We start from the raw sequence: 25,582 nt of genomic DNA, 5'->3' as shown, positions 1-25,582 counted from the left end.
AACTGAATGCAACCACAAGTCAACAGAGGGTATGGGGTGGGGCCTCCCCCAGAAAGAAAATGGGGTTACGTTTAAGCATAGGGTTAAGAAAATCATACAGTAATGATAAGAATAATTAATTTTGTTAAAAAGTTAACTTAAAAAAAATAATCTGCAAAAACATTTGGGTATGGCGCCATACCCATTTTACCCTCTGACAGAAACCCTGCTTGTTGACTGTGGTTAAATCAATTCCATGGCTCCATACCCAAAATTTTATTTCTGACAGAAACACTTGGGGTATATATATATATATATATATATATTCACTGGCATAGGAAACAGGGGGGCAAATTCCCCCCACTTTTCAGATATTTTGCTTTATAATAGTGTAAAAGTGTGTAAATATAAAAGTGTGGCTCCCTCCCCACACTTTTTGGCACCACTAATCTCTCTCTCTCTCTCTCTCTCTCTCTCTCTCTCTCTCTCTCTCTCTCTCTCTCTCTCTCTCTCTCTCTCTCTCTCTCTCTCTCTCTCTCTCCTCTCTCTCTCTCTCTCTCTCTGTGTGTGTGTGTGTGTACATCCCCCCCCCCCCCCCCCCCGACCTTGCCACGTTCATACGCCACTGGTATACTTTTTTTTCTTCAAATGTACGTGTTAGTCTGGGTTATGTTTTAGTTGTGCATGTATACTGGTGTGTGGGCTTGTTTTGTAGGCTATTGTGTATTTGGGGCAGATTTGTTGTTGTTACTGGGGTTTTCGTTTTTTTGAGAGGCGAGGTAAAATTGTTGAGAGGGTATTTTTAAAATATTAGGTTTTTTGTTTTGCCTGCCACTTACGCTTATAATCATGTATAGAAAAATGTCTTCATTTTAACATTTAACCTTAAATAATCGTCATGCAAGACTAACATAAATATGTTTACCGGGAACACAGATATTTTGATGTAAACAAAACAAGTACTGTTACTGTAGGTAGATGTTTTTAGGTTAAACTATATATTTAGCTGTTATTACAGCAAACGCGATATTTGTTCAAACAGGCGCATGTGCAGGAAATTGTGTAACTGGCTAGTGGTGTTTTTAGGGGAGGGGTCGGGTCATGCGTCCCCAGAAATACACTGGAAAAACCCAAAACAAACATAATATAGCACGTGGGGAAGGGGACAGTTCTGATTGGAATATTACATATAGTCCGTCCCATCCTACAAAATGTTTTTTTGTTGTTTTTGTAAATACATGTAATTGGGTTTGGTTTGACGTAAAAATAAAAATAAAAGTTTTTTGGAAATAATAAAAATATACTATTTTTGTGTGTAATTTAGAAAACAAGCGGCTCAGAAATAAATAACTTGTAAATTCCATAGTATAAAAAAATCCGTTCCCCGTGGGACGCACTATAAACATAATGTTTCTATTATCTATTACAACGATGTTACTGTCAAACACAATTCATTAAAACTGCAGGTGTGTTTGTATGTTTAAATGAAATTATGATAATTAATATGAGGCGAGATTGCAGCTTTGAAACAAAACAAAACAAAATTTCCATGCAAGAAAACCAAAACAATCAGGATGTGTGACAGCTTGCTAGATTCATCTCTTATATTTAACACATGATCAGTTATAACAAAACGCAGTTTCATCAACTTAATTATTACCTGTATCATTCTTTATTTTTAAAGCATAGGTGGGGACATTTATGATGCCGGGGACTGGCATGCATAAATCTCAGCTGAAGATTCACAAACAACTGTGACCATCAGCAATTCCCAAAGTAAGCGGAATGTGCCGGAAGTGGTTAGGGGACGTAACTCTGCCTATTTTTTCTCACAAATTTATAATAGAAGCTATATTCTGGTTGTATTGGTTAAAATGTATAATATCACTATGTTGACTAAAATGTAATGTCATGGCTGTAGATTGCACCAAAGGTGAGACGATAAAGGATGCGTTCAAACTAACCATACTCAAAATAAGTACGCCCAAATTAAGTGCAAACATACTAACCTCGAAACATTTCACCTCAAAATCAATGGACTGTTAAGCTGTTGTGTAATTTAATTAAAATAACTTGAAATGCGTTTCTGAATATGTACAACTATTTATGAGCTGTTATTAACATTACTGCACTAAAAAGACCTTGATGTGCTCAGAACAAATGAATGAATGAATGTTTAACGACACCCCAGCACGAAAAATATATCAGCTATTGGGTGTCAAACTATGGTAATGCAAACAAATAAAGTGATGTTCAACATCAATATAAAAATTCAAGATTTAAATAAAAACAGTGTAAAGAACTGTGCAAAAATACAAATATCACAGATAGATACTGACTTTTACTCAAAATTTCAATTGTATCTCAAAGAGAATGTTACACCCCTGCACCACGGTGAGGTTACAGCACGTGCAGGGGGTGCTCAGAACAGACAGCCTGTTGTGTCCAAATTAATGAGATGTAAAACCCTGAATGTTAAGCATCACAGGGGCATGTACAGTACACTGACTAAAATATTGGTTAATGTGGCTGTATTAATCTATTTGTATTACAATTAAGCTCAGTTTATAAATGTACTTCTAACTGGTAATTTTGAACAACTAATAAAAACAAAATCTACCTTAATAGCGGTTATTAATAACTCATAAATTTGAACACTGGCCTCGGTGGTGTCATGGTTAAACTATCGGGCCTAATTAAGGCTGGTAGGTACAGGGTTCGCAGCCCGGTACTAGCTGGCTCCCACCCAAAGTAAGTTTTATTAACTTAATGGGCCACCACACTCTCTTGTCTGTCACAAACAATTAACAACTAACCCACTCAGATAGCTGAAGTGTGTGCCCAGGACAGCATGTTTGAACCTTAATTGGATATAAGCACGAAAATAAGTTGAAATGAAATCATTTGAACTTGAAGCTAACATTTGTAACATGGATTTTAGTGGCTGGGGTTTCTGTATTTATTTATTAATGTAATATAAATAGGAAACCCTATATGCTTGAAATACATTTTCTTATGTTAGCTAATCTCGTATTTGAAGCCTACTCAATAAATCTCCTCTTTTGGGTTTCCAGATCAACTGGTTGTCATTCGAAGTCTAGCACTAGTACATGTCCATACATCATAAAAATTCCATATCAATGAAGAAAGATTTAAACTTGAGTTTATCTCTTGGAGATATACTTTAAGTAATGAATATAAGTGCCTTCTGTCCTGTAGTGGAAATCTGACTCGAGTGTTATCAGGTATGTGTGGAGTTGATATCAAGGATATCTCTGGACAGACAGACATCAAACAGCATGTTCTGGACAGGGTGCAGTCACAGGTAGGGGGATATGTCTTTGAAATTATCGCATCATTAACATGCAAGATCTAATCAGCTTGCACACAAATTTAGAATTGGCTAAAATAAGGACGTTTTCAGCATTTTTCCTTATCTTGTTATCAGTCTCACAGATGTCTGAAGAAGTTGATATTTCCTGGTATGTTCTGAGACTGCGAGCCAAGTTGTGTCTATGTACAGTAGCTGGTTTACTTGGATATATTGTGTGTGTATATATAATAGCAAAAGTTGTGTGTGTTGCTATTATAATTGAAACAAATTAAGTCACAGTGTCTTTCATTTGGAATGATATTGGTGTTCTGTTTGTAATATTTGTGTATATAGAGTTGTGGTACATGACATTGTGTACATGCCATTGGAGGTTTTTTTTTGCATCATACTTAGGAACATTCTTGGATGTTTATTTGCCATATATGAATATTTTTGTGGTTTCTTTTGTAATATTATTTAGATTCTCTTGCAGCTAGGTTAGTATATGGATAATATTAATAATTAGCAATGAATACTAAAATTAAGTTATACAATTTTATGAAATTAAAATGTGCATAACTTTAGCTATCTAAATTAATTGTAATAGGAATTCACAGTTGTTCAAACTGTATTTTTGTCATTTACTTTGTTTTTATACTTGTATTGGTTGCAGGTTTAAATTTGTATTTAAGATACCTGTATGTTGCTGGCTTAAGATATATATTTAGTGTGGTTTTAGAATCTTTACCGAAGAATCCTGTTATAAAATGTTAATGCCATGATACATCTTGGACCACTATATGCACTTGTTAGTGATTTGAAAATGTGGTTGCGACACCAACAGCACATGATGCTGTTACAATTCAGTTAGGGTAATCGTTATTGATAATTAGCATTCACTGTACTGGATATGTGCATGTATGTCTGGATGGAGTTGATTGAACACCGAAATAGCTTGTTGCCGATAACACCACATACCTGTGGTATGGAATCCAATCAGTGGGTAAGACAATTAGTGACCATGTGGTGTTTGCTGGATTCCAGACCACATGGGTGAGCTATTTCAGCCAGACCAGTGTGCTCATGTGCAGTTCATCATTAATATGCAAGTACGACAGATTGAATCATTGAGCACATACACATGTATGGAAAGTTCTTTAAACTCTTTTAGTGAAGGTCTTCCTGATATATTCTGCATAGTGTTTTGTGATTGTGCATCTTCTACTGTTACTTGTTTTGTCTTGGCCTAGAGTATTGTGTCATTTCAACTGAGTCATTGTCATCATGGGTAACACCAAGAATCTGATTGGCCTAAATGTACACTGTGCAAGGGTACATGCACGTTTCAGCTGACTGGCTCAGCATAGGTAAATTCCTTTACTGGAGTCTTCACAGATACAAATTAAGGATTATTATTGACATAAACTTTATGATAAAGGTGTAGTTGAGATTGTGTTTATGGGATTGTGTAGAGGGGATGTTTTACATATAGAGCTGATTGGATGAATGTTGACATTAGAATTATTTTTAATAGCAGTTTTATTTTCACAAATTGTTTCTTGTTTAAAAGAATGATTAGTTATATGTAGACAGTAATAATTACATTGGACATGCAAATTAAAACTAATAAAAGCCATTGAAAAAAGAATGAAGATACGTTAAACAGGCCATCCTTTCTTTTGAAGGCTGTATGTACCCTCTGTCAAATTAGTTCTGTTTCTACTCTGGTATATCGGTCACTGTAATTTGTTATACATAACATGTAGCATTCAATTTTTTTATTTCATAGTTAAGAATATTTTCATACCATCAGAAGACTAATGAATCTTCGTCAGTCCTAGGTACTGGGTTCAGATCCCAGTCGAGGCAAGGGATTTTTAATCCAGATACCGATTCCAAACCCTGAGTGAGTGCTCCGCAAGGCTTAGTGGGTAGGTGTAAACCACTTGCACCGACCAGTGAGCCATAACTGGTTCAACAAAGGCCATGGTTTGTGCTATCCTGCCTGTGGGAAGCGCAAATAAAAGATCCCTTGCTGCTAATAGGAAAGAGTAGCCCATGTAGTGGCGACAGCGGGTTTCCTCTCAAAATCTGTGTGGTCCTTAACCATATGTCTGATGCCATATAACCATAAATAAAATGTGTTGAGTGCGTCGTTAAATAAAACATTTCTTTCTTTCTTTCATCAGTCTGATGAGTAAGCAATGCTCAGTCTTTGTAGTATATCTGCATTAACTATGGTTTAATAAGATTTTTATCTTGAGAAAAATCCATTTACAACCAACAGTTAGTGATGGATGATATGATTATTTCTGTGGTGTGCATGAACAAAATAACAGTTATCAGATACATCCAATTGTTTGAAGTATGCTGTCCTGCATGGGCATCCTTGTCGATCTAGGACTGAGGCTACTGAAAGAGGAGATTTAATTTCATGACCAAACAGTAACCACTATGCAACTAAAGCCAGTTCAGTTTTTTAATGGTAGTCAGCATCAGGGTAATCTTTGGTTCTGTCTACTGAAGGTTCAAGAATGGCTGCCACGGGTCCAGCTTCTGATACCACCATCCACTGGTAGTAAATGGGTATACATTTAATATGTAGTTATTAGGTTTGGCCAAGCTATAGTGATCATGACAACTTGTTTCAGTCTTAATTCAGTATCTGTTATTTGTATCTACAGGTTTTAACCATTACTCTGAAAAGTCAGCGATACATGGCAGCAGTGGTATTTGACGTGATGTTAAGTAATACATGATGACTGCTAGCTCATAGCACAAATGGGTACATGTATAATCAAGTTATGCTTGGCACCATGTTCATGAGGAGAAGTCTCTGTCAAGTTTCTGGAATTTGTTTAACTTAGAATGATGTCCCTATAGAAATGATGAGTCAAAAGCAAATTGCCCATAAAGACTGGATTTAGTTTTGAAATAATCAGAGTTGTGAACTATTGAGTGTGATTAAAGACTCTTCAAACTGATGATGCTGAGTTTTCAAGCTACAGGTCCTGCCCAGGCTGGATGGTTATATCAGCAGCAATCTCCACAAGTAGAGCGTAAAGCCAGGTATGCTTTTCTTTTTTTCTTTCTTCTTTTGTTTCCTTTGTTTTCTGTGTTTGTTTTTTTTTCTCTGAGTGCCCCAGTTCCATTGAATTCCCTTCTGTGATTTTCATCTATCTCTTTCCTATCTGGTAGTTCTTCCTCACTTTCAAGTGTCCACCTTCACATCCCAGGTCTTGTTTCCAAGTGGGACAGAAACTTATTTCTTGTGACCATGCATCCATGCCAAATACTTCCAGACACCTACATGTAACAGTAAAAGAATGTCACCATTTTGTTCCCCAACCTTCTGTATTCTGATGTTCAGCTCCATTACACAAGTAAAAATATTAAAGTCATGTTAAAGTTCATATTTGATCATCCACTTCTACTTTGGCTACTGTATCTACAGATATGGTTCTAGATATGTTCAGGCTTTCTTCCAGAAAATAATTTGAGGGTGCAAACAACATAAGGTGGTTATGTGTTTGAATGTTTCGAAATTGGACACTGCATGTACTTTGCTTTGAGAAATGTTAAACAGCAGTTTTCTTACTATCATCTGTCTATAAATTATAAAAATATATCCCATAATTCCCAAGATTTTACAGTACGTAATATTACCCTCCATACCCTCTGGCAGAAACCCCTATGTTGCACGTTGAAAATACTTTTTAAAGGGACATTCCTGAGTTTGCTGCAATTTTTAAGATGTTATTGACTAACAGAGACTTTTTAACGATTGTAATTACATATCAAATATATTTATATGCATAAAATATTAGTGGCTGTATATTAAACATGTTTCTGGTCGTTCTAATATTTGTACTAGGTTGGGCTATTTCTTGTTCCAGCCAGTGCACCACGACTGGCATATCTAAGGTGGTGGTATGTGCTATCCTGTTGGTGGGAAAGTGCATATAAAAGATCCCTTGCTGCATTTGAAAAAATTGTAGCAGGTTTTCTCTGATGGCTATGTGTCAGAATTACCAAATGTTTGACATCCAATAGCCGATGACTAATGAATCAATGTGCTCTAGTGGTGTCATTAAACAAACCAAACTTAAAGGAATGCTAAACTCAAATATGAGCCTTATGTGTTGGAAAGATGCATACTGTAGATCCTGAAATTAATATGATCATAATATTAATAGGCCTATTTCGTAGCAGTGAAGTCTGTTGCAGTCATAGTCACATTAAACAACTATTAATGATTAATGATGATGATGATAATAATAATAACATAATAATGATATTAGTAATAAACCACAGGCTTATATGAATAGTCTGATCAAAATAAATAACAGTCGTAATTTCCTCCCAAAACTGTGTTCCGCCATCCTATCAGATGTAAAATAAATTATTTTGATGATATCAGTCTTGTCATTGGAATCTGGATTGAAATGGTCATACATACTATATGAAATCGAAAGGGTTTGTCGCTATTAATACTGATTAATTCAATTTACCACACAATAAGTGTAAATAACGAGAAATCATAAACATAAAAGAAGAAAACTTAAGATGACGGCGATTTCACCCAAAATCGTAAATGGAAGAGTAATAAACACAATTTGAACAAATAATAATGTAAATGCGTATTTATTAATTTGCTTTAAACATGTATCTGGTGTTGGTCATGTTAAATGGCAGAACAGCGTTCCGGCATGTCTGTTTATTGACACTGCGGTGATGCCAACTTTAACAGTTGGTACCAACTCATAAAGCTCAACTGAACATGCACCAGGACCGAAACGATCAATACCACTCATATGCTCATTCCTGACATGACAAGTTTTTCACCATGTGACTGCATGCTCCCCAGTGGCATATTTGCAGCATGGAAAAAAAAATGGCTGTGCCCATTATATACAATAGACGGCACAGTTTTTTCATTGTATTAATTGAATATACCAATGTACTTGTTAATATTAAGCAATAGTGTACATTAAATATCATTGAATATGCCTACCAGGCCAAATGCCTTGCTTAGCCTTTCCTTTAAACTACATGTACATATTCCCAGCCCAATGAATGTGCCCCTTAGCAAGGTCATGGTCATTTAGAAATTTGTTAAATGTTTAGTTAATTTTATTTCTAAAGACATTTAATTCTATATTATTTAATGGATGGCTTCACAGAGCAACTTAGATACATTCCCTGGAGTTATGCCACTTTAATCCATAAACAGTGATTACTTGCATGTTCATAGATAGCTATGTCCGATAATTTGTCACTGAATATACTGTACGTTGTATAAAGTAATCTAATCTGTTTGATTGATTTACTTTGCGGTTCAGTAGAAAATTACTGACACTGCTTAATACAGGTCTTTTTGTGGATCCAATTAAGTGACTGCCGACCCATTTAGACTGATGAACCCATACAGACATGTAAATTAAGGTAGTCAATTATAGTGGCATAAAAAGTTACTCTATTTATACAGGTGGATGTTTGAAGAATTTTGATTGTACATCACAGAATGTGGTAATACATCATGTAGATTTCCATCTGAAAAAGTGTTTAAAAGATCGTTTGGGGAGTGTGATGTAGCCTGGTGGTAAAGCACTCACTTGATGCACGGTTGGTCTAGGATCGATCCCTGTCAGTGGGCCAAAAGGGCTATTTCTCATTCCAATATGATTGGTATTTTAAAATAATGTGGGATGGTGCATATAAAAGATCTCTTGCTACTAATGGGAAAATGTAGCTGGTTGACATCCAGCAGCCAATGATTGATTGTGTTCTAGTGGTGTCATTAAACTTAACTTTAATTTTAAAATATACTGTTCTATCAGTGAAAAAAGTGTATACCGATTGTTTGGCATTAACATTATAACAGCTAGGTTTTTCATGGTTACCTGTGTGTGATGGTTACCAAATGTGTATGGTAGACAGTACATGCTTAACTGGTTCTTATGGCATCAGTTTTTTTAATACTTTAATTATACATGTACGTATATATATTTATTACTCATGTACAAACAGATCAAAATATCTTCAAGTGATGGAACATTCAGTGTAATACTGCAGCTTTCCGTTATGTTGCACATTCAGGTGCAGTTCCAAGGGAAAGCTGCTGGGGATGCACTAACTTCTCCACCACCACCACCCACCCTAATCTTTAAAGAGTTCAGTGTATAACAGATGAATGTAATGATTTTCTTTTTAGTGTGAAAGATGTAATATCTTGGTTGTCTGGAAAATCCACTCTTATATATTAGTTAGCACGCATTGGAATGCTGTAGGTGCCCTCCCCCTAGAAAGATCTTGAATCCACTTCTAACTAATGATGTTCCAATGATCAATTATAATTGATCCATTTGGCTCTACTAATTTGATAATCGATTATAAAAATACATAATCGATTGTTTGGGAAAATGTTAATTATAATTGTTGTCTCAATTTAAATTTAAATCCCAACACTGCTTCAGGGTTCGAACTTAATGACAGCACCATTGGCAATTGGCGTCGTCGTGATATAATTGCCATAGGTCAGGAGTGTCAATGATGGCACTCTTGTGCCACGGGACACTCTAGTGTGACGGGATAAAAATTACTGTCATCGCAGTATAAAGCTCCCCCAATGATGGCAAAATGTATACACCAAAATGAATACATAATTCTGTACATTTGAAAGAGTCTTCATACAGCAAAATAACATTTCAGTCATTTTTATTTGCTACTTTAAAAAACAAATTTGCTGTTTGTGAGTCATTTCGGCAATTTTAAGAAAAAATTGCTTGGGTTACAAATACTTATGTTCGAACCCTGCTACTTTTGACACAGTCATCCAATTTGAACAATCAGCAACATGTACATGTACATGTCAATCTCTATTATTATAATTGCCCAGGCTCGCATTGTTTAAAACATGATTATTGGGTAATAAATAGAAAGTTAAACTTGCTATCCTTTTGTTTGAACTTTATGTACATGTACATATCTCATGAAATATGTTTCACTTGTCACTTGCGATAATGCTTATAATAAATAAAATGTATTTCACTCAGGATCTAAATTTGATATGAAATGGTAACTAGTTCAATATGAATCATGATACACCTGTATGTAAGTATCTATACTGGTATGTGTTACTGTCTGTACATGTACCCTGTATGTATATATGTAATGAGACAGAGTTAACTGTGTTATCTCTTCGATCTAACAGTTCAGAGATGCCCCGAGACACTAATTAACTTTACTAGCTGGATCACGACAACCTTAACAAAATTGTCTTATATATCAGAGTTGACATTAACAGAAACAGATTGTGACTTTACTGTCTGACTTGAAACCAAATTGAATGGATTGAAACTTGTGTGGGTGTAATTAAGATGTGTATTTTACACTGGCATAGCCAGAGGGACAGAGGGACTTTCAAAAAGTCACTTTAATTAATTTGTTTTAATAAAAAATTCAAGCAATATTATATGTTCATGAAGACACTAACAACAAAATAGTTACTTTTAAAATGTAATCTTTAACTGAATCACTGAACAGGTCTTCCGATCTATGTAAATTATCTTATTTATTTTGTGGATCAGATCAAATTAATAAATGTTATTTGGGAACCCAAAACTGGTTTAAAGACTCCTTCAAAAGCAGCAGAAAACAGCAGAATAATTCTAAAGGGGTTCAATATATCAAAATTTTCTTGTGAAGGGCATCCATGCCCGCCCCCCCCCCCCCCGCCCCGCCGTGTGCCCCCCCCCCCCCCCCCCCGTCACAGCCTTTGTGCCTTTAGTGCTCATCACATGCGCGCGCACACACATCTTATTTTAATGTATTTTTTTCAAAAGGGTAATAATATGATGTATTCTTGTAATGTATAACACGCTAGTTATTGAATACATTTTGGCAATTCATTGGAGTTTAGTACATGTATAGATGTATCTATTTGTGTCTGTCAGGGTTTCTGCCAGAGGGTAAAACGGGTATGCATGGTGCCATACTCAAAAGATTTAGCAGATTTTATTTTTTTAAGATAACCTTTTGACAAAATTAATAACTCTTATCATTACTGTATGATTTTCTTAACCTTAACCCTAAATTAATTCATTTTCTTTCTGTTGACTGCGTTTGCATTCAACACACACATTGTAAATATGCAATTCCATAGTGCCATACCCAAAAAATAGTTTTGGGCAGAAACACTGTCTGTGTGATGCAATATGTTACAGCAACAGTGTTAACGTTACTTTTAATGAATACATTTTAACTTTTTAATCACGGTCAATATGCATGTACAATGCATATCCACATCTGTTGTAAAGTTCATATATTGTTAGTTTACATACCAGTACAGGTATAAACAGTATTGTGAAGGACAACATAATTATTTTTCTGAATAAATTTCATTGGTTTGACTATATTAAATTAGGCCAGTAGTTTAAAGATCCACAGAGTGAACTCATCCATCAACACATTACACAGCTAGTGTTGACAAATGCTGTCAGTAGGTATTAAAATGCCTATGTGGTCACTGACAGCTCTGGCCTGGGGGTTTTGGCATGGAAGTGTCGACCTAATTCTTCTCCCTTCATTTTTGATTGGGTTTAAATCGGGTGAATATACATACATGTACTACCTTACTGACCTTGCTGTTCTATCTGTGTCCTGAATAGCTTATGTGGTGGAAATTTAAAGTTTGTTTTGTTTGACGAAACCACTATAGAACACATTGATTTATTAATCATTTACTATTGGATGTGAAATGTTTGGTGATTTTGACATATACCGGTAGTCTTATAGAAGAAACCTGTTACATTTTTCTGTTAGTAACAAGGGATTTTTTACATGTACCATCCCACAGACAGGACAGAACATACCTCGGCCTTTGATATGCCAGTCATGGTTCACTGACTGTAATGAGAAATAGCCCAATGGGCTCACCGACATGGATCAATCCTAGACTGACAGTGCATCAGGCGAGCGCTTTACCACTAGGGCTACACCCCTTCCTATGTAGTGGAAGCAGGTTTCATATTTCAAGTGACCAAATGTCACAATAATGTGACAATTATTAAACACCTTAGTAATAGCTTTAGATTCAGAAGAAGTTTGTTTTGTTTAATGACACCACTAGAGCACATGATTAATTAATCATTGGCTATGGGGTGTCAGACATTTGATAATTCTGACACTTAGTCATCAGAGGAAATCTGCTACATTTTTCCTAATGCAGAAGGGATCTTTTATATGCATTTTCCCACAGACAGGAAAGCACACACCATGGCATTTGACAAGTTGTAGTGCACTGGTTGTAACGAGAAAAAACCCAGTCAGTTGGATGGATCCACCGAGGTGGTTCAATCCTGCGATGCAAGCACCTCAAGCGAGCACTTATCAAACTAAGTTAAAATCCCCCAACCCTGTTGATTTAGAATGCTGTTACTGTAATCCAGGACATACATGCAGTATAAGATAGATCTGATTTTTTCTGCCTGCAAAATGGCCTATCAGCTGATCAACAGTGATGCTCTTACTAGCTCCTGTCAATAAACTGCTTTTAATTATATTTAAAGTCCATTGTAATAAATTATTCAATAGTTTTGTGTCATTAAAATGCATTATACTGTATACAGGATCACTTTTTATAAGGTGTATACATTTTGAGAGCTACAATGTACAATTCAAATAAATTGCAATAGAAAAGGAAAGGTGTGTGCAGGCCAGTATGTGAATTCTTACAATTATTGTGCGTTATTTAGTTTTCTTCAGTTTAGGAAAGTTGAATGTAGACATTGTAGCATGTTGTAACTAGAGCACATTGATTTATTAATCATCGGCTATTGGATGTCTAACATTTGGTAATTCTGACACTTTTTCATTAGTAGCAAGTGATCTTTTATATGCACTATCCCACAGACAGGATAACACATACCACAACCTTTGATATACCAGTCATGGTACACTGTGTGAAAAGAGGAATAGCTCACCGGGCCCACCGACTGGGATCGATCTTAAACCGACATTGCATCGAGCAAGCACTTTACCACTGGGCTACATCCCACCCCCAGTGCTGTTACATAAGAATCAATTTATATTAATTGCTCATGATGTGTAGTTGAAAACATATAATACAAATGGTATATTATGGTCCCGAAGTGGTTGTCTCACTTCATATTCTCATACAGTTATACAACTTGTAAATGGAAATCGATGGAGCTTTCTCAGAATCATGGATTCACTCATTAAATCGTCATCAGTACCTGTGCAGTTACATGAACAACTAGACCAGATAACTTGTATTCAGATTTATAAATACAATTTCATGTATATTGTATTAGTGCCAGACTTTGGCTTGCCAGTGCCTTCATTTTGATTGAATACTCTGATTGTTGTGCATTATTGCTGGGCTCAAAATAGCAGTTTGTGAAAAGCAAAATACAGTCCATTTTTTTAGACTTATATGTAGCTGGTGAAATAGAGACGAAGAAAAATCACACATAATTTTTCAAGACAGATATATGTACGATTATCTTATCTGCTACTTAACTCTTGATTCTGTTACATTTTAATTCCATAATGCTCAAAAATGCATCGCCAAGGTCCTGATTTTTCATACACCATCTGAAAGTTCAAACCCTTTCCTCATCCTGTTGTAATAGCCAAACTATATCCAGGGTATAAACTGGACAAGCCCAGAAAATCCCCTGGGGTATAAAACAGGCTAGCCCAGAATATACCTCTCTAGTCTGTATTTCAATGTCCAGAGGGTTTTTTCCACCATAATTTATATATTTTGGACAAGAAAATATCAAAATATCTTGTGATAGTTTTATTTTTCTGAAAGCAATAGTTACTTTTCTTTTAAAGCGTTTTGTGCGGACATAGCCCAGTGGTAAAACGTTCACTTGATGCGTGGTCAGTCTGGGATCGATCCCCGTCGGTGGGCCCATTGGGTTATTTCTCGCTCCAGCCAGTGCACCATGACTGGTGTATCAAAGGCCGTGGTATGTGTTATCCTGTCTGGGATGGTGCATATAAAAGATCCCTTGCTGCTAATGGAGAAGAGTAGCCCATGAAGTGGCGACAGTGGGTTTCCTCTCAATATCTTTGTGGTCCTTAACCATATGTCTGATGCCATATAACCGTAAATAAAATGTATTGAGTGTGTTGTTAAATAAAACATTTCCTTCTGTCTTATCTGTCAGTCTGTCTGTCTGTCTGTCTGTCTGTCCCACTTATAGTTTTCCAGATGTTTTTTTCACAGTGCCTCAAGATAATGAGCTGGAATTTTTTGTTATAACTTTATCATGTACTGTTACAGATCAGGTTTGACTTTCATGGCCAGTGTTTGGGGTATGTCGCTATGAAATTGAATGTGACTACAGTATGAGAGGGCCTCCCTCAGAAAGAAAATGGGTTACGGTTAGGGTTAAGAAAATTATACAGTATTTAGTGTTTTCCCTAGCTTGTTTTAGCATGGTGCAGCACAATGCCTGAATAGTCTAGCACCATCTTGCCTTAATCAGCACCATGCTGCAGCCCTGAGATTAAACAAGCCTTTTTCAGTAATTAATTCTGATTTTATAAAATACCAAAAAAGGTATTATTAATAAAATATGCATTTTATATCTTTTGCCATTCATTTATTAAAGCAAGTACATAAATTACATTAATGTTTAAAGTATTTTTAATGAAAAACAAGTGCCCCAAAAATGGTGAAAATGCCAAAAGTGTTTGGTCTACCATGCCTTGCCTAATTTCTAAGGAAATCACTAAGTAATGATAAGAGTCATTAATTTTGTCAAAAGGTAAACTTAAAAAAATAATATCTGCCAAAAAAAAAATGGATATGGCGCCATACCCGTTTACCCTCAGGCAGAAACCTGGATGGCGATTTTCCCATTTTTGAAAGTTATGGCCCTTGAACATAGGATGTATGAAACTTTGTTTTACTGGGAAAAAAACTTACAATACCTCAGAATATTGAGATGAAATATTGTATATAGCTTTATCATGTACTGTTACAGATCAAGTTTAAATTTCATAGTAAAATTACAATTGTTTTGTTTTATTTACTAAACCAAGTGATGCCATTATGATTACATTGTATATAGAAGACTTAGTATAGTTGTGTTTGTGTTTTGTGTTAGTATGCCGTGTTATAAATAAGGAGGCATTCAGTCATTCTATCATTTATAGATATATTTTGCTTATATCCATTTACGGTTCAAGCACAGTTTCCTGGGCATACACCTCAACCATCTGAACTGTCCAGGATAGTGGGTTAGTGGTTAGTAAGAGAGAAGTCAGTGTAGTGACAGTACATCTACTCACTGAGTTGTTAAACTCACTCTTGGTGGGAGCCAGTACCTACCAGCGTTAAGTCTGATTGCTCAACTCCTACACCACTGAGGCCGGAAGGCAAGATTGCATACAGCTTTTATGGAATCTAAGATCTTCTTTACTTTGGTCAGATCGGAGTGGTATAGTGGATTCAAATATAAGATAAGCTTGTCACAATCTTGTCATATATAACTTGTTAAAGCAAACATTGTTTATCTTAGTAAGATCTGTAGCTGAGTGGTCTAGTAGATTAATTCTCCTCAAGATCAGCTCGTGGTCTCCACCTCTTGATCTTGTTTGTTAATGGAGGTTGTAGAGGCTGGAGGTAAGTGTGTTTTGGTGGAGTGGCGAGTTGTGATAACAATATTAATGTAGTAATAATGTGTTAGTCGTCTTCTCACAGACGTGAAATCAATAATCAGGATCAGTGTCAAGTGAGTTGATTATCTATATTTACTGGCCAGCGTGGACACTGGGGTTTCTTCTAGCATCAGGATGAACAATTACTGTCACACTTACGGTAGTGGTTATCGTTCTTTTGAATAAATCCTTGCTGCTCCATGACCATGCAGATATATATCAGGGGTGATAAAAGTAGTTACCTGGTCGCCAAATGCAAGTAAAAATTCTAACAGATGAGTTTTAAAAAAATCAACTAGCAGTCCGATGGGCGATCTGCCTTTTTCTGACTAATTTTTATAATTTGTTTCTTTTTTTCTTTTAATCGAATCTGCAACTGCATACCAAAATTTCAAATCATTCAAACAAACGGTTCAAAATGATGAAGAAATACACAACAATACATGTACCATATTGATAACTTTGGACTTTCAAACTGCGCAAGCGCAACATTTCGATGACTAAGCTGGTTAAACAAAGGTCAGTACTTCCTAGCAGTGGTAATTTGATGATGTGTTTTGAATAGATGGTTTTGTTAAATACTTGTGTGTCACTTGAATTTTATAAATCTACCTTATATGAAAGAAATGTGAAAAACTTAGTCTTTACCAGAATATTTCAAAATTTATTGATTTGTCAATCAAGGTTTGGGGCTTGATTTAATTTTCTTTGTGATGTTGATCACTTAGCAAGTGTCCTTAATAATGAATTTTTTTCATTAAATACATATATATTATTTGAAGTTATATAGGTTGGTGGACTTGTAGAAATTCTGGCGGACCAACAAATTTTAATTGGTTCTGGCTAGTGAAATATTTTCCATTTCTGAATCCCTGTTTATGTATCTTATATTGGTAACCAACCGACAGTTCATTAACTATGATTTTTTAAAATGTCTGTAACCTACTTTTTATTATTTGTCCCGACTGATCTTCTTCTTTTTTTTTGATTTATTTATTAAAGAAAGGTTGGCCATTAACTTGTTATTTGTATATGTTCCTTAGTCATTGTGCAATGTCCTAGCCATCTCAGTGGCCTTGATATTCGACTGCTTAAAATATTAGGTAATAGAAATAGACTTGTGACATTATTTCCTGGTTTGATAAGAATGTATGGTGAGTGAGTGTGTTTTACCAATAACTGTCACCTTGACAGCTCGTTATGTAATCAGCTGAAGACATTTAATGGTTTGAGCACCTGTAAATATGTTTCAGCAATTCCAGAAATGTCTTAGGTCTCTTAATCATTTTGAACATGTATTGCTGCAGTGAGACTGCGCAGTCACTCGGCCTGTCTCAACAAGTCTCAATTTGCCTGCACCGACTTAATGAGAAAGTGTCTCGTGTCTCAACAACAACAGTCAAACTAGCGGACTAATTGAAATGTTAATCACTGGGCACAGCCAATGTTCCCCAGGGCTTGGATTTAGCTGGCCAGCTGTTATTTCATGTTATAAATAGCGCGCTTCATTGGACAAGTGGCCATACTCCAAATGATTGACTGAAAGAGTAAGGTGACACTGATCAGATATTGTCGCCCCCCCCCCCCCCCCCCCACCACCACCACCACCATCACCACCACCACCGTCATATCTACCTGTCTGACTATTTAATATGGTCTTCCCTCAGTGATCCCCACTGTGGTTTTATGTATGTCACCTTGCAACAGATACTGTGGCAGAAACAATCTGAAACATCCCATATCCCGGTATTATAGCAGTATAGTCACCAAACCGACTCGTTCTGCTACCATCTCTGCTGCGGCTTGGACTGCTGTGACATGTAAGTGCATAGAGCTACCATTTAAACCTGGGTCTTTGTTTTCTTTCTGTCTTTTTTTTCTTTTTCTTTTTTCTTTCTTTGTTTACCTTGTGCTCACTTTATAAAGCAGGTGAGATGGCTTGGCTGGAATGTCAATGAGCGATTGGGGAGCTGAGCACCTGACCTGAGCGGTTGGCCGATACTCACAGTAATGTGTGTGTGAGATTTCTTCTTTGTCTTTTCTTCGTCGTCTTCTTTGGGACCTGTGTTTGTTCAAGCCGTCGGGGACCTGCAGACAATTTCTCACCAGCTCGGTGTGTTTCTTGTGACATATAGGCTGTGCATGTTTCTTGTGACATCGTTGCCGTGTTTCTTGTGACATCATCACTGTGTTGCTGGTGTGTGAATGTTTGACGTGTCTGTCTTTTTGACACTGTGAGATCAGAATTATGAAGGTTTTTCTCGATAACATGAGTGATGACGAGTTTGATGAGGAGTAAGTGAAAAAATTATTTAAAATAGTTTCAAGTTTAAATATGTAATATTATATATATATGTAATAATAAAAAATAATAGTGTATGTATGTATGTACATGTGTGTGTGTGTGTGTGTGTGTGTGTGTGTGTGTGTGTGTGTGTGTGTGTGTGTATATATATATATATATATATATATATATATATATATATATACTTGTATACCAGTAATGTACTAAATAATGTATATTAATATATATACTTATATAGTATAATAAAGTCTTTAGTAATATTAATATATAAATAGTATTAAAACAAAGGATTGTGTACACCTGTTTTCTGCATATTCATTTAGTTACATTTGGTTTTAATAATATTTTCAAAAAGAATACATGGTCTACAGGCTCCGTATTCATAAACGTACTTAAGTCAATGTATGATACTTATTTATGTACTTTAAGTATGTATTTAGGTATCATACATTGACTTAAGTACGTTTATGAATACGGAGCCAGGGGTGTGTATTGCTGTCTTTTAGAAATTGCATGTTCATTGATTATGTTCAACAGAAGGCATGTAGTTCCAATTCTATTATATGTATAATAGAACTGGACTGCCTTCTGTTATACATATATATATTTTAAGCATATTTTAGTTTTTATTGCAACACGTCTTGGTGCACAACTGATATTTTATTATTAATTTGTCAGTAATAAGTATTATATTTTTAAATACCATCTTGTTTCTTTAACAAAAATATTATTTAAATATTTAATAACCTATCTACTATATCAACTTTTGTCTATATTATTATTGATCCGTACCCTTCCCCCCCCCCCCCCCAAACCAAAAAAATAAATAATAATAATTAAAAAATAAATAATAATAATTGTTTAAAAATCAAACATGATATGATTAATGAAATTGGAATGTTTAACATTTTATTGTAAACACAGCTGGTGCAAATGTCAAAGCAGATGATGAAATGCTTGTTTATTTGGACTAGACTGAAATTGGTCCAATACAAATACATGTATATATAGCTGCATGTTGTCACTTATAAAATGTACACATGTATATTATATATTAAATTCAGCACATTTTGTTATTTATTTACAATATACTATCAGTTCAGTGTGTTTGTGGACATCCACATGATTGAAGTAGCCATAATTGGATTTTGCATCCCAATAATTTCTTATACTTAATAAAAATATATATTATTTAAATGAAGTTGGAGCTTCTCCAAACTGTATGAGCAATCATAAACATTAATATACAGTCAGACACTAATATTCTAAACTAGAAACTATGTACTGAACCACTTTAAAAATATATTACTCGTATCAAATATTACATTTTGATAAACTGACCTATTAAAATCACTTGCATATCATACTTGACCACAAATTAAAGTTTAATGTCAGTAAAGTTGTCGTGTAAGTAAGTCTGATGGTTTATGCATGTGCAATATTTAACTTATTTTTAAACTGTCTCAATATTGGTTATGGCCACTATGAGACCATATGTTGTACCTTTGGCACATCAACAGAATCGCAAGTCAGCTGTGGGGTCTGTAACAAACTGGTAGCATATTACACATGCCATCTTCCTCCATACTACTATAGATCTGTAATGTGATCTTGTATAAAAAATAATTATGAGTTGATCCAGGAGGCCCCTAAAAGCATAGCTCTCCCTCCCTTAGGAGACATTTTGTACATGTGCTACATTGTTAATCCGGCCTTTGGATGGAAGGAAGGAAATATTTTATTTAACGACACACTCAACATATTGTATTTATGGTTATATGGTGTCAGACATATGGTTAAGGACCACACAGATATAGAGAGAGGAAACCCGCTGTCGCCACTTCATGGGCTACTCTTTTCGATTAGCAGCAAGGGATCCTTTATATGCACCATCCCACAGACAGGATAATACATACCACAGCCTTTGTTACACCAGTTGTGGAGTACTGGCTGGAATGAGAAATAGCCCAATGGGCCCACCGATGGGAATGCTTGGATCGATCGTGCATCAGGCGAGCACTGTACCACTAAGCTACGTCCCACCTCTGGCCTTTGGGGAAATGCATTGTTGCTCATCAGCTGGTTTGGGAGGGTTCTTACAGTGCAGACATTATGTCACGGTTCATGCTGAAGATGCTTGAGGAAGAACTGGAGAAAGGGAAGGCCAATCCATGTTGTTGATGTTTCCCACCACTTCCATTGCTGACCGTGCCACAACTACCACCACCCCCTCCACCACCACCACTTCCAATCAGTATGATTGTTATCAGTTTAAAAAATATTTTCCCACCACTTCCAGTTGATATGATCATTATCTGTTTAACTAATATTTTACACTTGTGACTGGTTATTTATGTTATGTTGAAGTCAAATTCATTCATAAATTTGTGAAAGTACAATGTACCGTTAATACGGTTATAGTACCAAAAGATTAGTACTGCTTGATTACAGTGCATGTGAACTTTGTTTTATTGTTTTGAGTTGTAAAATAAGATTGTATTTCAGATCATAATCTCTCACTGGCTTTTTCCTATCCTAACCATTGTCCCATGACTGGTATATCAAAGGCCATGGTATGTGCTGTCCTGTCTGTGGGAAAATGCATATAAAAGATCCCGTACTGCTAATGGAAAAATGTAGCAGATTTCTTCTAATTACCAAAATATTTGACATCCAATAGCTGATGATAATAAATCAATGGCTATGGGCTAGCTCTGTGTCAGCAGAAACTTCTGTCAGATTATCTATGAAATTTCAAATCGGCACAAACCCAGTTATTGTCTACTAAAATATTAATTATTTCATGAAATTATTTTGCCAAATTAAAATAACATTTGACAGTTGTTTTTTAAATTTGCAATTGGCAAATTTGGCAAGTGCCAGAGCTAGCCCTAAATGTTCTCTAGTGGTGTCACTAAACAAAACAAACTTCAACTTTTTCACTTTAACCGATCTACCTCTAATTCTGGTTATGGCCAAGTTATTCATGCAGAGTCCGACAAGAATGTGTAAAGTGGGCCAGTCACAGAACAATATACTTGATATGACTTGTGTGTACATTCTAAGTGTGACCGGTGCACATAAAAGTGTGCTTTTTGCTAATTGTGTGCTCTTCCGATTTGCTTGTCCTTGATTAGCATTTGCAGTTTGCCTTCATTTCAGCCCTTGCCTGTTGCCTTCTGATGATTCTGTGACCTGTATATATATGCACTGATAGATTGAACAAATATCCCAGACATGATTAAATAGTTCGCTAGAAGTTCGTCTGCACCACTACAAATATTACATGTAACTGTATAGTTTCAGAAAGCCTTCATATCCAGTGAACAAACACACTGGGCTTCCAGTCTAACATTGTATATATAATTTGTGGGCTGTTCCATGGTCTAGACAATTAATTCAGCCATGCGTTACATATTTATATATACAAAAAATACCACATTATTTTGGTCATGTATTTTAAACAGGCATGTGGCTTTGCCATATATAAACTTTATTCTCTAGTGTTCCTTTAATAACTTGCATATTGTCAGATCTATGTGTTATACAGTATATGTACATGTATATGAACTGTATATTTCCAATTTCAATATATATATGTTTGACTAAAGTAAGGTTTAATGTATGTCCAAAATGGATATCTGTATATTGAGAACACTGGTGGGTGTTTATAAGTCCTTCAATGGCTTTATACGGACATGCTAAAAAAAATGTTTGACCAACAAAAGTGTATACAAATTAGAAATTTTAATATTCATAACTGAAATAAAATAATTCAAATATCATGAAATTGGCTCACGGTAAATCTCTACCAGTGTAATGATAATAAAATAGACATAAGGACTCCATTCCTGTTGTTATTTATAGCGTAGTTGGTTACTGCCTAAGGATATCGGCTTAATCCTACAAAGGTTAGAATGGAGAAATTGCATGACTTGATTGCCCAGTGGCATTTACTGTTTAATTTCAGCTTTAATTTGTCATGTTTACTGCTAAATGTACACAAAATACATTTGTATGATATATACTGCATTAGCCAAAATGGTGTGAAATGTATGTAACTGATAATCTAGTCTGAAACACATACACTCTAATTTATGACTACCAGTATATATAATATGACCTAGGGGAGTGGGGGACCTAAGAGGATTTATCTAGAAACCATTTATTGTATGGCTTGCATATCATCAGCATCAATTTTTAATCATTTTAGTTTGCAGGGAGTCGCTGTTATTTACAATGTGCATTAAGTTTTAAGTTTTGAAAGAAATAGGGTTTTTTTTGGTCTGTTGTCCTGTTTGTTCAGTTATTGCATATATGGGATAGCTGTCATTCATAGACATCAGGAAAGGATGGTAGTAGTAATATCCCAGCTCCCCCTCCCCCCCCCCCTCTACACACACACCAGCTGAAGCTGAGGTTAATATGCAATATCCCCTCACAGTTGAAAGACAAATTAATAACTGCCCCTTCCCCCATTGATGTCTATGCATGGCTTGAAATAGAAAGTAAAATATGGCCTGCTGTTATTTTTTTGGATAGCAGGTCAAAAACAAATGTTCTGGTAAGAAAAAATATGGTCTGCCAGAAATAAATTTTTGGGTATGGCGCTATGGAATTGAATGCAACAACAGTCAACGGGGTATGTGGGCCTCCCTCAGAAAGAAAATGGGTTTAAGTTTAGGGTTAGGGTTAAGAAAAGCATACAGTAATGATAAGAATAATTAATTTTGTCAAAATGTTAACTTAAAAAAAAAAATTGGGGGTATGTCGCCATACCCATTTTACCCTCTGGCGGAAACCCTGTCTGCTGAAAATAATACAGCACGGGATGAGTGGAGGGCTTGGAACAATGTATGGGAAAACTAGGACCTCTGGCCCCGTATTCATAAACATACTTAAGTCAGTGTATGATACCTAAATAGATACTTCAAGTACACAGATAAGTATCAGACATTCACTTAAGTATGTTTATGAATATGGAGTCAGAGATGTATTTTAGAGCATTATATTAAAATATAACATAAAATATGGCCTGTATGAAATGTTACAGCACGGGGCAAGTGGAGGGTTTGGGACAATGTGTGGGGGAAAACTAGGACATCTGAGATGTATTTTAGAGCATTATAAAATTAAAATATAACATATAATATGGCCTGTATGAAATAATACAGCACGGGATGAGTGGAAGGTTTGGGACAATGTGTGGGGAAAACTAGGACATCTGAGATGTATTTTAGAGCATTATAAAATTAAAATATAACATATAATATGGCCTGCTGGAAATAATACAGCACATGGCGAGTGGAAGGTTTGGGACAATGTGTGTGGTAAACTAGGACCTCTGAGATGTATTTTAGAGCATTATAAAATTAAAATATAACATATAATATGGCCTGTATGAAATAATACAGCACGGGGCGAATGGAAGGTTTGGGACAATGTGTGGGGAAAACTAGGACCTCTGAGATGTATTTTAGAGCATTCATTATAAAATTAAAATATAACATATATAATATGGCCTGTATGAAATAATACAGCACGGGGCGAGTGGAAGGTTTGGGACAGTTTGTGGGAAAACTAGGACCTCTGAGATGTATTTTAGAGCATTATAATATTAAAGTATAACATATATAATATGGCCTGTATGAAATAATACAGCATGGGGCGAGTGGACGGTTTGGGACAGTGTGTGTGGTAAACTAGGACCTCTGAGATGTATTTTAGAGCATTATAATATTAAAATATAACAGAATCATGAGCTCAGCCTCAACTAAGTAGAAGATGAGATGATTATACATACATGTTTATCTGGTCCTTTTAGCAGGTGAATTTTGTTTTTACGTGCTAGGTCTAAAAAATTGGATTGCTTTTTGCAGGCCACTATTACGAGCCCTGCTTTGTTCTTTACAATATTTTGATAATAACTTTCCACGTTGTTTTAAGGAGAGTTATTGTTCACAATGTTCTAAATAGAAGAACGCTTGTGTTTTTCAGGGAGCAGCCATTATTCACGACAAAAGCTCACGTGTTCCAGATTGATCCCGAAACTAAGAAGAACTGGGTACCAGTGAGCAAAACAGCTGTTAGTGTCTCATACTATTATGACACAACGCGGGACACGTACAGAATTATTAGTGTTGACGGTTCTAAGGTGAGACTTGTTTTTTCCCATTGATACATAACTATTTTGTTTGTGCTATCAAACTAATTATCAAGTATGGTCATCATGGACACATATTTTGACTTCTCCGAGACTGCATTTATCCAGAAGAGGCCTGCAGTGAATCAAAGAATGGATGAAGAGAACTAATTTCACTCTCTTTTTTTTATATAGAATACATAAATGTAGACCTGTATATATTTATATTATAATTAAAAGCTACAATAAATTAATTGTGTTCAAGGAATCGATCATCTTTTATTACAGAATATTTTGACTTGTACCTGACTGTATATACTAGAATGATACTCAGGGCTTCTAGATCATGGTAGCCCCACTCACGTGGCTAGTGATATTCAATGTTGGGCTAGTAAATAACTACAACTGCCATGTCCGACGACTAGTGAATTGTTGTTGTTGGGTTGTTGTGTTTTTGTGTTTTTTGTTGTTTGTTTTTTTTTTGGGGGGGGGGGGGGGGGGGGGGGGGTGTTAAAATGTTGCAGTTAAGTCTATTTTGAAAATATGAATATATTGACCACACTCCAACCCCTAATGTTAGTGTGTTTAAGCTCTACCTCTCTCTTTAGGTGACATGTCTGATTATTACTATTATTTAGTAAAATTGTATTAACTTAAAGTAGGGCAAGTGAATTTGTAATCTTGGCTAGTAACTTTTTTTAATTCCCCATGGCTAGGGGATTTTATAAAAATTCTAGAAGCCCTGATGATATGGCCATATTTTGTATAACTGATGTTGAATGGCATTCCAGTGAATGAATGAATGAACATTTAATGACACCCCAGCACAAAAATACACATCAGCTATTGGGTGTCACAAATGGTGAGTATATGAAAAGGCATTCCAATGAATGCCATATGTTATAAAAGTCCAGCATCTGGGTTTTTTGGGGGGGGGTTTTAATTACTACTACATGAACTTATTTAACATAGTGAAGCAGATTTTCCATGACAAGAAAATGGATGAACTACATTCATGTAGTGTGATAGAATGACCTTCAGTGGTATTCTTCTATCAGAGCTGTTCAAGCATGACTGCCATGGGCACAACCTCTTACTATCACCAGCAAGTTCTGCTGAAAGACAGGGTGGCAAAATTGGTTTC

General features: G+C 35.6%; 1 protein-coding gene across 2 annotated transcripts in view; it reads left to right on the top strand.

Moving 5' to 3' along the window:
* LOC121385677 (homer protein homolog 2-like) overlaps positions 1–25,582 on the top strand; it is a 73,555-nt gene that overhangs the window by 21,305 nt on the left and 26,668 nt on the right. The window contains exons 1-2 of one of the 2 annotated variants that reach the window (XM_041516449.1): positions 5,628–6,361; positions 24,294–24,450. In XM_041516449.1, the coding sequence (XP_041372383.1) occupies positions 6,276–6,361; positions 24,294–24,450 (243 nt within the window). In that variant the 5' untranslated portion in view covers positions 5,628–6,275. Of the gene's footprint in view, positions 1–5,627; positions 6,362–24,293; positions 24,451–25,582 lie in introns of those variants that run through there. The other variant, XM_041516456.1, reaches the window with a different exon arrangement.

Source organism: Gigantopelta aegis, chromosome 2, assembly GCF_016097555.1.
Source record: "Gigantopelta aegis isolate Gae_Host chromosome 2, Gae_host_genome, whole genome shotgun sequence".
In the NCBI taxonomy this organism is placed as follows: Eukaryota; Metazoa; Mollusca; class Gastropoda; order Neomphalida; family Peltospiridae; genus Gigantopelta; species Gigantopelta aegis.
The sequence above is the reverse complement of the archived record's forward strand: the minus strand, read 5'-3'. Positions and strand labels throughout refer to the sequence as shown.